The sequence below is a fragment of the Colletotrichum paranaense genome (genome assembly GCF_030867605.1).
Source record: "Colletotrichum paranaense strain IMI 384185 chromosome Unknown Scaffold_8.1, whole genome shotgun sequence".
NCBI lineage: Eukaryota > Fungi > Ascomycota > Sordariomycetes > Glomerellales > Glomerellaceae > Colletotrichum > Colletotrichum paranaense.
The window spans coordinates 1,979,567-1,992,597 of record NW_026848966.1 but is presented as its reverse complement, the minus strand read 5'-3'; the positions used below and the strand labels follow the sequence as shown (position 1 = coordinate 1,992,597).

The 13,031-nt window shown below is 51.5% G+C and overlaps 4 protein-coding genes across 4 annotated transcripts; all 4 read left to right on the top strand.

The window, feature by feature from the left end:
• Nucleotides 1-195: 195 nt before the first annotated feature.
• Nucleotides 196-1,695, top strand: CPAR01_10496 (uncharacterized protein; the record flags this gene model as incomplete). Its single annotated transcript, XM_060494756.1, has 1 exon — nt 196-1,695. The coding sequence occupies one exon, from the start codon at nt 196-198 to the stop codon at nt 1,693-1,695; it is 1,500 nt and encodes a 499-aa protein (XP_060346938.1).
• Nucleotides 1,696-2,588: 893 nt separating this feature from the next.
• CPAR01_10495 (uncharacterized protein) lies at nt 2,589-7,152 on the top strand (the record flags this gene model as incomplete). The annotated part of the gene is made up of 6 exons (XM_060494755.1): nt 2,589-3,566; nt 3,621-5,233; nt 5,282-5,929; nt 5,979-6,546; nt 6,598-6,885; nt 6,958-7,152. 6 exons carry the CDS (start codon nt 2,589-2,591, stop codon nt 7,150-7,152), a joined length of 4,290 nt encoding a protein of 1,429 aa, XP_060346937.1.
• Nucleotides 7,153-7,291: 139 nt separating this feature from the next.
• Nucleotides 7,292-7,495, top strand: CPAR01_10494 (uncharacterized protein; the record flags this gene model as incomplete). The annotated part of the gene is made up of 1 exon (XM_060494754.1): nt 7,292-7,495. The coding sequence occupies one exon, from the start codon at nt 7,292-7,294 to the stop codon at nt 7,493-7,495; it is 204 nt and encodes a 67-aa protein (XP_060346936.1).
• Nucleotides 7,496-9,942: 2,447 nt separating this feature from the next.
• On the top strand, nt 9,943-10,645 carry CPAR01_10493 (uncharacterized protein; the record flags this gene model as incomplete). The annotated part of the gene is made up of 2 exons (XM_060494753.1): nt 9,943-10,017; nt 10,076-10,645. 2 exons carry the CDS (start codon nt 9,943-9,945, stop codon nt 10,643-10,645), a joined length of 645 nt encoding a protein of 214 aa, XP_060346935.1.
• Between the last annotated feature and the right edge of the window lie 2,386 nt (nt 10,646-13,031).

Sequence of the window (13,031 nt, the reverse complement as noted above, 5' to 3'; positions counted from 1 at the left end):
GCCAGCCAAATGTATCTATCTCCGACACATATAACCATGTTGAGACCTTGAGAACTTAGAAAGATATATATAAGGTCTTAGGCTCTCCATTACGAGTCCATTCTTTCGGGCCAACATCTCAAAAATCGACCATAGTCCCCTTCTCTTCAAAATTTCCAATTTTCTATTCTGTCTTGCCAACTCAGTTATATCAAAATGGACGCCCATAACCTTCCCACTTTTGAGGAGCGCCGTGAACGGCTTGAGGACATATTCGACTTCCTTGGAGACACCGATCCTGAGAGCGTGTCTCCTAGACTGCGTGAACCTCTCCTAGCACTGCAGCGTCGCGCTGTTGCATGCCAGGCCCCGTACGATGCAGACATCGAAGAAGAGCTCGCAGTGTGGCGGGACTTTCTCGAAGTCCAGGAGGACATCCACAGGTTCATGGGCTACCGCCGCTTCCTCTGGAGACTGAGAGAAGCGGATACAAAGAACTTCCTCACTACTTATCTCTCAGGTCGATCCTGGGCCCGAGAGTGGTTGCCGAACGGAGGTGTTCCTCACAACGCCTGCGAGCAATGCAGCTATTGGCTACCTAGTCGCCAGCAAGAATGTGAATGCCAGTTCATCTGCCAGCCTCTATGGTTGATTCTTGAGGACTACCACCATGAGCGAGATCAATTCAACGTGTGGCTTAGGAACGCCACGATAGCGATGGGTGTAGCAGATGAGCCTCAGCCTCCGTCCCCCGTCGACGACTTCTTTGCGAGGGTCGCCACCTACAGCCTGGAACACGACGCCCCTGGAGAGTCATGGGGTGTCAGAGACATTTACGAAGTCTTGTTACAGACGTATAGCCATACAAGGGGCGAGCAGGTCACTTGTCGCGACTTCTTCCAGATGGGGTTGGACTACACGCTGAACAGGATCAACTGGGACCAAATGTCCGTTCTCAATCGCGTCCGCGGCATTCTCAACGATGACGAGGCCCAAGAGCTTGTGGAGGCGATCCATTACGATGGTCTGATGTACTACGTCTCATCTTTCTATCTCGACGTCGACGGCAGATATGTCGACCAGCAGCCCCGCCAATGGGTCATCAATTACCTGGAAGAGAATCCTGTGCCGCGGGATATCTATAATGGCATCCCATTTGGTCGGATTCTAACCCCTAGTTACCTCTGGAGCGAATATTTCATCGACGACGATGGGAACGTCACGGTCTTCTGCCAATTCCAGGAGACTGGTCATGAGTGGGTCAAGTATTGGCTGGGAACTGGTAGGCCTTTTGAGCGGGAGGACGTTATCGCTCCACGAGAAGATGCTGCTATATCCCATGGACGCCATCATCATCAACCTCACCTCAAAGCCGGTCATCACCAACCGCCGCTATATGATCCGGTGGGGGAGGACACCGGCCGGAATCGCGCGGGCCTCGGTTCTCTCGTCTCCGCTCTCGCTTCCGCTGCCAGCAGTGCTGCCCGTCGTGTTGCTGGGACATGGCCCTTCGTCGAAGTACACAGGCGAGTCCTCCGAGGGGCCAGTGATCTGGCTTCCGCTTTCCAGGGACCCTCGGAAGATCTTGGGGGCAGCGTGTATGAGGATCGACCGGCTGCGAAGAGTAAAGTTGAAAGTGGGAATGAGGAGGTGAAGGATGGATGGGATGCGGATGACATCTATGATGAGATGTTGGATGAACGGCCGGGGATGTGAGATGTGATGACGACGTAGCCCTTAAGGGCTAAGGGATCGGGGTGACGGACAAGATTTATGTAGTCTATTGTAATATATAGACTACATCAAGTTATTGTGTCTTTTGTGAAGTGACGTGAACGCAGGCTCCGCTTAAAACGTGAGACAGATCAGTACGACTACATGCAATAGATGCTAAATAGTAGCGGCTCTGCTTCGAGCTTACCCGAGAGTGACGAAGTCAACAATAACCAAGTTTCATACATCAGATCTTTGAAATCCAAGGTAATATGAGGCTGCGTGGCTCATCTATCACTGATAAATGGGAGCTTATTCGTAGTATTCAACGTAACAGAGGCCATCCTCTCCACGAGGTAGTGTATGTACATCAGGCAGCAAGAGTGTGGGTGGCTCCTTCCTCAATAGCAATGGAAACCATGACCTCGTGCCTTCCTCCAGCCTAGGTCTCGAAGGCCGCGCAAATTCAAATCTTATGAAAAATACACGGTGCGTGACCACCAGATCTCCCTCTTCGGGCGCATCTCCTAGCCTTTCTTACCTTTCCTCACCTTTACACTTGCCTTCCCTCACTAACCTTTTCACTCTCACCTTTTCACTCTCACCTTTTCACTCTCACCTTTTCACTCTCACCTTTTCACTCTCACCTTTTCACTCTCACCTTTTCACTCTCACCTTTTCACTCTCACCTTTTCACTCTCACCTTCTCACTCTCACACCTTCGACTCACATCACTACCCTCACCCCATCACTGTTTTGATCTCGCCCCGATCCCAACATCTCTGCCTTTCAATCGAATTCTTCGAATCATCGTACACAACTCTCTTGGGTCTCTTCAAGACTTCCTGACAAATTCCATCAAACGCCGGGCAGCGAGAAATCGCTCCGCGCCCTGCATGGAACCGCCATCACCACCACAGTCTCGAGAAGAGGCGGATGCTCAGCTACAGACCATCGTACACGATCGAGGCATAGAAAATGGGCAAGCTAATAAATTCACGGAGAAACAACTACGAAACGCCCTCCAGGTTCTCGCGAAAAATCTGTATTGCACGTCAACCCATTTCATTTTGGAGCTTCTTCAAAATGCCGACGACAACGATTACTCCAAAGCGATTCAACGAGACTCACGCCCAAGTTTCAGGCTGAGCATCGAGAGCTGTATTGACAACAGCGGCGAAATTGTTCACTACTTGGAAACGGGATGCAACGAAAATGGCTTTTCTCTTGAGCAAATCGACGCTCTCTGCGCGATCGGAGAGAGCACAAAGAGCTTATCGAAAGAGGTCCATTCGGGATATATTGGAGAGAAGGGCATAGGCTTCAAGTCTGTTTTCAATGTCGCAAATGTAGTCTATGTCTCGAGTGGGCTCTACAGCTTCAAACTCGACAATACAAGGGACATGCTGGGGGTTCTCCTGCCCCTCCCCGCGGAATTCATCAAACCTCAGCGCGAGTCTGAAAATACAAGCATGGCTCTTCAACTACTTGGCAATAGCGAGTTGGAAAGGATTGCCGTGGAGCTTACCAAGATCAAACCCGAAATACTGCTCTTTCTTCGCCGACTCAGACGCATCGTTGTCCAGACACCGGATGAGCAGGTTGACTACTTGGCTACATACACAGATCACGACACAGACTTCCACTGCGAAACGCGGACTATTACCATGCACACAAACAATTCGGAGCCAGCGACGGAAACTAAGTACGTCATTATCCGAAAGGCAGTGGAAGACATGCCAGAAGAATCTACAAGGAAAAACATCGGCGTCTCAGAGGTTACTCTTGCATTTCCGCTGGAGCAGGATGGTAGCCCAAAGGTTCAAGAGCAGCCAATCTTTGCATTCCTGCCAGTTGGCCACTATGGCTTCCAAGTAAGGACCAAAATCCCTCTGGTTTCTAGAAAACATCACTAATCGGACGCTCAGTTTCTCATTCAGAGCGACTTCATTCTACTCGCGGATCGGGAGCGCGTTCCCGCCGAAAACGCTTGGAACAACAAGATCAGAGAAGCGATTCCAGTTGCATTCGAGGAGTCAGTCGAGAGATTCAACAAAGGTGGAGGTAAACTGCGTTACTCTTGGCCACGGTACTTGGTGCGATCTCCCTCTCACGATGACTTTTGGGACGGTCTGGAAGAATCCCTGATCAGACATCTTCAGTCTCGCCCAGTTCTTCAGAGTCGCGCGGGGATTGAGGATCTGCGAAAGCCGCAGGAACTCGTCTTCGTTTCTTCTGGATACTGTCTGGATGGAGTGCCTTTGATCGACTCACCGAAACAACGTCACCGCCATCTAGCATCCGAATACTCTCAAGAAGGAAATCTACCCAAAGGTTTCATGCGTCTGGGGGTAAGTACCATGGTTGCTGACGTGTTTGTGTCACATTTCTGTGAATGGGTTTCAGTAGAGAAACCCGACCTCACCACCAAGTCACAGAAATGGCACAGTAAAGTGGCTGCTATTCTCGTCCGCTCTGAGTCTTGGAAAAAGAGACTACGACGCTTGCCACTTGTGCCAACACTGGACGGGGATCTGCTTCCTGCGCGCACGGCAGACCTATACCTGGCGGCGAAGGCAGACATCCAAGGTGCTCCTCAAGGCCTTGGCCTCTTCTTCGTGCTCCCCGATGCGCGATCCGATGCCAAGAGAGACGCCCTCTTTGAATGGTTAGGGATCAAAAAGATCACATCGAACGATATTTGCAATCGAATTCTCCAAGACCATAACAAACGGAATCATGGTTGGGACCCCCGAGGAACCGAGCGTCTCATCGAAGACGCGTTCTACTTATTCCACAATCATCGTCCGCATTGGCTTCCAAAGATGAACCTCTGGGTTGCTACCTCCAACGGAAACGAGGTTTGCCGCGCCGATACCGTCTACCTCATCGACCCAAAGATCCAACATAACCTCATTAGCAAGCACTCTCCTGAACCCAAGGCTTGCATGAACGTGCTGCATCCTGATTACTTCAGTCGAGGTGAGATCGCAGGTGAAGAACGCGCTGCCCAAAAAGGCGCCTTCATTGAGTGGTTGAAGAACAAACACGGAGTCGCAACATCGTTCAAGTTACTTGTCCGTGATCAGTCCTCTTCGGAAGTCGTCCTTAGTCGCGAAAGTCGATGGCTTCTCAAAAATGACTCCATGGGCTTCATACAACTCTTAAGAGACGAGTGGCTTCGAAACGGGCTGTTCTTCGAATACAGGGACTGCCTCTCAATTCTGCACCCACATGTCCAGGCCATGACAGTGCCTTGTCGAGACGGGGTCCAACGGAAACTCCAGGACACAGCGGTACCAGCCAAAGCTCTGCTCCTCCACTGTCCACATCTTGCATTTGCAGATTTTCCTGACCCAGAGGACTTGATATGGCAGAAATTTGGAGCCTTTTCAGTCACTACTAAACCCAGTGTAGAGGCCTACGTCATGGAACTCGAGACGATGAAAGGTTTGGCCATTGATGCGGATACTATGAAGGCTGCGAGTCACATTTATCTGTATCTGGCCAACAACAGCAAAGAGATCTCGGATGCTCAGCGGTAAGATTCTATTCAATTGATCCCGGGCGAGATAGCTAACCCGAGCAGTCAAGCCTTCGAGCACGCCAAGACGGTCTATCATCCAGTCCATGGTTGGCTCACCCCGAACGAATGCACTTGGAAGGCTCCTGTCTGCCTTGAGAACATCCGACCCCTTGCTGAGTTCTATCCTAAATGTGGGACTTTCTTTCAAGAGATACTCCAAATCCCGGATGCCGGTATTCCTGACGTTATCAGAGAGTTGGGGCGTTTGGGAGGCCTATCAGCGGACACTTCAAAGGCGCAGTCGATAAAGACAGTGCTCCTCTTCTTGTGCAAGTATCTCTCAAGTATGAAGGATCCTGCAAAAATGCCTCAGTGCTTCGAACCAAGAGCACTCCCATATTTCAAGGTTTTCCCCATGCTACCTACCAAGCACAACTCAGGAGGTCCAGACGGCGCAACGTTCTTGTCTCTCAATGATAGCTGGTTCATTGCCGACCGCACGGCATTACGGACCGCGTTTGAGGGGAAAGTTTCCCTCCTGGATTTCGACGTCAAAGATATTGACAAGATCATGCCATTGGTAGCATGGCGTCACCTCTCTCCTCGACTCCTCAGCAATGCGGTAGAAGAGCATATCACTTACGTGAGCGCACCGATAGCCCATCCACTTTGGTCTGAAAACATACAGAAGAAAGCAAAGTACATTGCGCTGTAAGTCACGTTCACCTAAACGTCATTGCATCTCACTGACCTCGTATAGCCTCGGAACCAAAGCGACGCCGACGATTCCTACCTTCAAGGTTTCGCTAGCCTTGGGCATTTCAGTGCAAAGAGCAATCGGCGAAACAGTGGGCGAGTCTCGCAAAGGGCACATTTCTATCACGGAAGAGAAAGATGTCATTCATGTCGTCGTCTTGCGGAACCCTTTCAAAGATACCAATCGACGGGTCGACATGGAGCTCGCTGACTTGTTTAGCCGGCTATTTGCAATCCAGGACGTCGAGCGCGGCCTTCTCATCTCACACATCCTCAAAGGCAGCTTTGCCGACGTGCGAGACATGTTGGAAGGAGTCAACATTCGTGTTCTCTTCGACGACGACCTCGACGTCTCCACCGGCGTGTACAGCTCAATGACCAACTCGACGGAAGATCCCACCGTCGCTTACAGAGAGCTGACTAGTGCAGTCGGGATGGGGGATGTTGCCAGGCAGTCAACTCCCACAATGTCCTACGCTCAGGCCTATGATAGAAGTTTTGGGGACGATGATTCAGACTATGATCCCCAATCTTACAGGTTCGAGGAAGTTGGATTTGCGGCAGAAGATTTTGTATGCGACGACTCTATAGCACGATGAAAACTCCGCTAACAAGTTTGGTAGGTCAATTGCTACTTTTCCAAGGAAATACCCGACTGGGAGCCCGAGAAGCATTGGACAAGCCGTCTTCGGAAGAGATGTGGTTACTCGGACTTCCTTGGTGATGAGTCGGTCACAGCTGATTTCACGTACACGGACAAAGGAGGAGGATACATGCTCCCGCTACTTCATAACGTGGGCATCGTCGAGGAGACCTGGTTTCGCCGAACCATCACGTATCACATGGAAGTGAAGGGAACGGTTCGCGGACTCGAGGAGCCTTTCCACCTAAGCCAGAAGCAGATGAATCTGGTGAGTTCTGCTTGCTCTAGTCATGGGGCCATCCTTCCTGGGGAAACATACCAAGCTTACTAACTACTGTAGACTCAAAAGTATCGCTTGGACAAGAGCAAGATACCGACGGATGTCTTCATCATCGTGCGGGTCTACGAAATTGAGGGTGAGAAGCCAAGCTTCCGTTTCTACCTCGACCCGTGGGTCAAGATATTCAATGGAGAATTGGTCCTGACATCGGATCATGGATACTGTGTCGCGCCTTCGAGCGTTAGATGGACTTGAGACACGCGGATAAGAAGCCGAAAAGTGTTTCTGGTTGAATGGTACAAGCACGCGGGGCTGCTAAGTAGTAAGAATAGATGTAGACAATGTAGAAATAACCTTTCTCCCAGTTCACTTCGGCGCTCTTGATCTTCGATGAATGCTCGCCTCCTCATCAGCTTCTTCGACCTTTGGCCGTCCAAGTGATTATCGCATGCAGTTGAAGAATGCAAGCGCCACCCCCGGACAAAACGAACCCAATTCAACCCACCGGAGACTTTCCAGCCCCGACTTGCGGAGCGTTCACGATCGAGGGCTTCATCGAGACATGACCAGCCGGGCGGGGAGTGAGCATGGCAGCTAGATGCGACCTTAAACGGGACGAGCTTTCGCGTACGAGCAAAGAATATGAATAGTGGAGAAAGTCGGACATTGCTCAGAGTTACCGGAATATAAACAAAGAAACGCTTCATCGGTTGTTGATATTCGGGCCACAAGAGAATCGTTGCGGGGAGTTGCATGGCACAAACATGGGCACAATAAGACGGGGATCAGAGCTCGTGTCGAGTGGGTTTATTGCCAGCGGGGATCGGCATAGCAGCACAAGGAAGATTTCCAAGGTGTGAGTCGAGCAGCGACTAGGAGCAAGAGGTCCGAACGTTGGTACCGAAGCGAACTCCACGTTTTATTTGGTAGCCGAAGGTCGGGGAAGCTTCCAAGTCGTCGAGGAGTTGGCTTGCTGTTATTAATATCGTTCGTGTTTACTCCACGGGCTCGCTGCCGGGTTGCGTGTTGCAACACATGGCAAAGTTGGCGGTCAGGAGAAACGGCTACAGAATGTGCGTGGAGAGCGGCAGAGTGCCAGCATTCAGCAGCGCGGTATCGCGGCAGCGCCATCTTTCTTGATGATTGAACCAGCCGAGATGAGTTTGAGTGAGTAAAGAAAACCCCTCGCCTGATAAGGCAAGTCTAGAAGGTTCAATGTTTCTTTGCCTTTCTAACTAACCTTTCTCTTTCCTTCTCAGTAAAATTAATCAGAAACTCTACAGTATGCATCCCAGTCTCTTCGGCCACAGAGTTACCAGAAGGCGCCTAGGCAACCTGCAGAATAGAGTAATTCATTGTTTCTTTGCTGCAAGGAACATATTGCCAGTGACAAACTCTAATGAAATTGGTCAAATCAGGTGTTTACCGTGGGGCCCTTTCTCTCTCTTCCTTCCTTACCAAAGTCACCAGTACGGCAAAAACGGCCATTGGTCTCTCTGGTTTGGGTTTCCCCGTGTGGTAAGTATTCTGACCGACCCTTGGCCCCTGGCCCCTGGTCTGCTGGTCCCGCATGTCACCTCACACGATGTCATGCCAGCCCGGCACTCAGGTCGTAGAACCGGCCGGCCATCAACTCGCTCTTTTCGGGTGCTTTGTACTACTACCAAGACGGCGACGCGTCAGGTTTGTCGGGCCTTGACAACTTAAGTCATCTCTGTGCGGATAGCTTGCCCGGCGGCCGATTAGCTAAAGAAAGTGAGAGCGGCAGACACACCGACTGACAGAATCTCCGAGGGGGCACCGGGGGCAAAGCAGGACTGATGGGAAGGAAAAGTGCCGACGCCACAGGGCAGATAGATGATGGGCAAGTCGAGGCAGTTCGATGCAATCCGATGGTTGTCTCAGCACAGCCAGCCGGCTCAACGCGTTCTTGGTTGGGCTCAAGCCACCTGCCATCCAATCAAAACGCACAGATGCCCGTATTTCGTCCGTCTCGTAGTCGTCTTTCGGCTGTCACACTTTTGATGAGGCTGGACGCTAAGCCAAGGTCGACGGGCAATCGAGAGTCAGGACACGAGCTAGAGAGCTGAAGCGTGAGTTGGTTAGACGGACGGACGGACCGCGAGACAGCGTGGATCAGCTAGACAGCTGGACAGCAAGATAGCTGGATAGTGGACAACCTCGCGAAAGAATCCAGCTCCTTGCGCGCCAGCCCGTTGTTCGAATGAGCTCGAAAAAGGGATACCTATCCGTACATCAAACAGCAATTCGCTGACGTTCCATTGTAGCCAGAAGAGTCAATTGGATGTCACCTCAATGACCGGCGCCACAAATCAGTTCACTCGCCCAGCTCGAGAATGATCACGCTGATTCCCCGTCTCTTCTGCCCCTGCCAACCCTTTTCCAACCGGAGCCAACTTGCCATTGACCAAAGAGATCATGGTTGCATGTTCCTGGCCAGAACCCGGTCCGTAGCCTAGGGTCTAGTTGTAGGTCGAATGGGTCCAGGTCCAGGATCCCAAGTCCCAGTGTGTGTTCTTCGCAGTAGCTCGACGGCCCCAAGGTTCACACCCCCTTGCTCGCCAGTCAAGGTCGCGTCGCCCCAGCAGAAAAGCGAAAAGCTAACGCCTCCCCAAGCGGAGCTAACGTAACCCTCCACCCTCCACGAGTCCACCCCAATGGATATTGGAGACGCCGCCGTCGCGCGCCCGCCGCTGCGCGGTGCGGATATTTGGGATAAGCTTTTTGCGAGCAGAGGGCAGAAGGGGAAGAGCTTCAGAGTCAGGGCCAGGGGTCTCTCTCACTCGCTCGCTCTTGTCTCTGTCTCTCTCGAAGGAACGTGGTGGCTTGCTGGCGCGCGTTGGACTCATATTTATGGCCCATCCCGTCTTCTCGGGTTGACGTTGATTGCCTCTTCTTGATTCTTGTCTTGCTCAACTTCACGTCCACTAATCTCAACGTCGTCCACCTCGTCACGTCCTATATCTTACCCGATATATCAACCTAATACCGTGTAATACTCACAACAACCACACAACGTTCACAATGAAGTTCACTCTCGCCCTCGTTGCCGCCGGCCTTGTCGTCGCCCAGGACTTCTCTGGCCAGCCCTCCTGCGCCGTACGTTACAATCCTTAGGCCATCCCTATGAACCCAAACTAACATTCCTTCCCCTCAGATTCCCTGCCTTACCGATGCCATCCCCAAGGTTGGCTGCGCCCTGACCGATACAGCCTGCCAGTGCACCAAGGAGAAGCAGGAGGCCCTCGTCCCCGTCGCCGCGTCCTGCCTGCTCGCCGCCTGCAACTCTGCCGACCTCGGCAAGGCCCAGTCCGCCGCCGCTGCTGCTTGCGCCGCCTACGCTGCCACCGCCGGCTCTGCCCAGCCCAGCGCTACCTCTGCTGCGGCCTCTGCTTCCGCTTCCGCTTCCGCCGCTGCCTCCTCGGCCGCCGCTTCCGTCTCCGGTGCCGTCTCTTCTGCTCTCGCTTCCGTCAGCGCCAGCGCGAGCGCCGCTCTGTCTTCTGCCTCTGCTTCCGCCTCTGCCATCGTCACCTCTGCCCGTAACGCCACTGCTTCCGTCAGCAGCGCTACTCTCTCTGTCTCCCGCACCGCTTCTACTGCTGTCACTGGCACCGGTACCGGCGCCAGCGCTACTGCCACTTCCACCGGCAACGCTGCTCCCCAGGGCGGCGTCGCTGTTGGCGGCCTTGCCCTTGCTGCCATTGCTGGTATCGTTGCTGCTCTGTAAAGGGGTTGACATTTGACGATGGTTATGGGAAGGAACTGCCTCCTGGAAAGGGGTAGCATGTACGCACATACCGTGTAGATGAAACTACGCCATAGGGATTGTATGTGTAGGATGAATTAAAGCAACTGGACGTCTAGACTTAATGAAGATGGGCGGAAGAAGTAGGAAGAAAAAGTTTATGATCATGGCCTGTTTTGTTGCTATTGGCGCAACTGTCTAGTAAAGACACAGGATAACATACTTTTTAATCAAATATACCAAATACACAAGATTACCAATCCGCTTACGCCCTCATGATTACCTCTCCTTCGCTGCCATTGTTTTCGCTCCACGTTCAGTATATACAATCGGCAGGAGACAATCTGTACTTTTTGACGAGGAAGGCTAATCAGATCCGGGATCGGATGGAATTAAGCGCTGCTTCTGTCACAGGCAAAAGTTTCGTTGGTGACGCCATAACTGACGTTATCCTCTGTCTATCTCAAAAAGGTTTTACGCTTGGGGGTTTCCGGTCACTTTGAGCCAGCGGCAGGATGGCAGGCAAAAATTGTGCCCGAGTACGCCAAGGAAGGAAGCTTTGCCAAGTTGTACTCGCGCATAGTAGTACTTATGGTCCAAAGATTCGGGCAGTACCAAGTGCGTTGTCAGAAGACCTGTCTGCTTGTGACATACAATTTACTTTAGGATGATACTTCCTTTCCACGACCGGTCTGATCCGACGTCATGTACACTGGTGTTAACGAAAGGCAAATATGAACTTGGTTGTAACTGTCCGGGTATTAATTGAGAAAGGTTATTCTAACTAAAACGTTGGCATGGAAACTCGTGCCACTTCCCAAGTGTCATTGCAACGGTAGTTGAAGTAGTCCATCGGGTGGCTCCGGAAGACCGACTGCACTGTGATTCGGCCCCGAGTGGGGCCGGGTTCAAGCCTGCCGATGAAAGATTGTTGTCGCTGCTCGCCGCTATGGGGAGTCGGATGGGTTAGTTCGAATAACCTGCACCTATGGTCAAAAGCCGCGCTTTCTCATCAAAGTTTCTCAATGCATCGATATTGATCTGCCTCCTTCCAAGTTGATAAAGGTGTCTCTCAGGTTGAAATTCGTCACCCGAAAGTTGTCAGCCTTGCTCATTTCCCTTGAGAGGACATGACTAGCAATAGCGCAGTTTCCGTAGCAAGATTTGAATTCGCAACGCAATCTACGGAGCCTCCGTAACGCCAAAAGCCCGAATGTGTATTGTGATGCTGGGAGCATGGGCTTGGGCCGGGAGTCACTGGCAAGTAGATGACTGTACAGGTGCAACGAGGAGCCACAACACTCGAAGATTGTGTAGTTTGTGATCTTCCACGTCAGCCCGAACACAGGTCTATCAGAGTCTGAATTCAAAAGTCTTCTGCAATTAGCTGTGACCTAGCTTACCGCTATTTGTTATCTTCTCCCCCCCATGGTATTGCCTTACATGCCCCACGAATCTTCGCTGGCAGGCGCCGACAGACTAGATAACCCATCCCACATTTTCACACCACTCTACTGATTCCATTTCTTCCTACTATGGAGCTTAATGGGTGTTCTGTAGGTCTCAATTGCACACGCGATAAGAGCGAAGAGCAGATTAGCGATGTACCAGGAACTAGAGTAAGTCTGAACGTCGACGAGTATTGCATCAGCGTTTGCGTTTGCAATTCCTTGCGAGAAGATTCTGTCTGACGCCACTAACCTTTACCCGGGTGATTGTAGGCTTCGTTGGAACAGCGTACATTGTCTTTGCTCTCATCCTGGCACATTACTTCGTCGCATGCGATCCAGAAGTCCCACCACCACCCCGACATATCAGCATCGAACGCCAGCTTGAGTCTACCGTGCATCGGGTATCGACGAGTGGATCGGCGGACCAAGATGAATCTTCCACTCCACTTCGTTGGGCTCCGAATCCGATTGATGTAAACTTACTGGCTTGGCTGAGGTCTCGAATCAGGAAAGTACTTGATAAGTGCCGGGCCCCAAAGCCTGTCTATGGTATAACTCGTTGTCAACGCATACAAACCGGCTTCGACCACGTAAGGTTTTGCTTCGGATGAAGTTGAAATATATGACTGAATGAAGCTTTCCCTAGTCGATTCTAAGCATGTGTGACGTTCAAACTATGACCGGTATAAACATTGTTGCAAGTGGCTTCATATGTATGGATGATCGCCTGTCAGCCATGCACTGGAAAACGATTGCTTATTTAGCCTGATTTTCTTGCGTCACCCACATGTCTGGCTTGACGGTGTTGAGAAGACATCTGTAGAAAGAGAGGTGGGCGAGATATGCCCGTCTAGTATTGATGCTGATCCTCTTGCTCATGCTCAATGTGGTCATGGTACCGACGGCATTCTTCAACT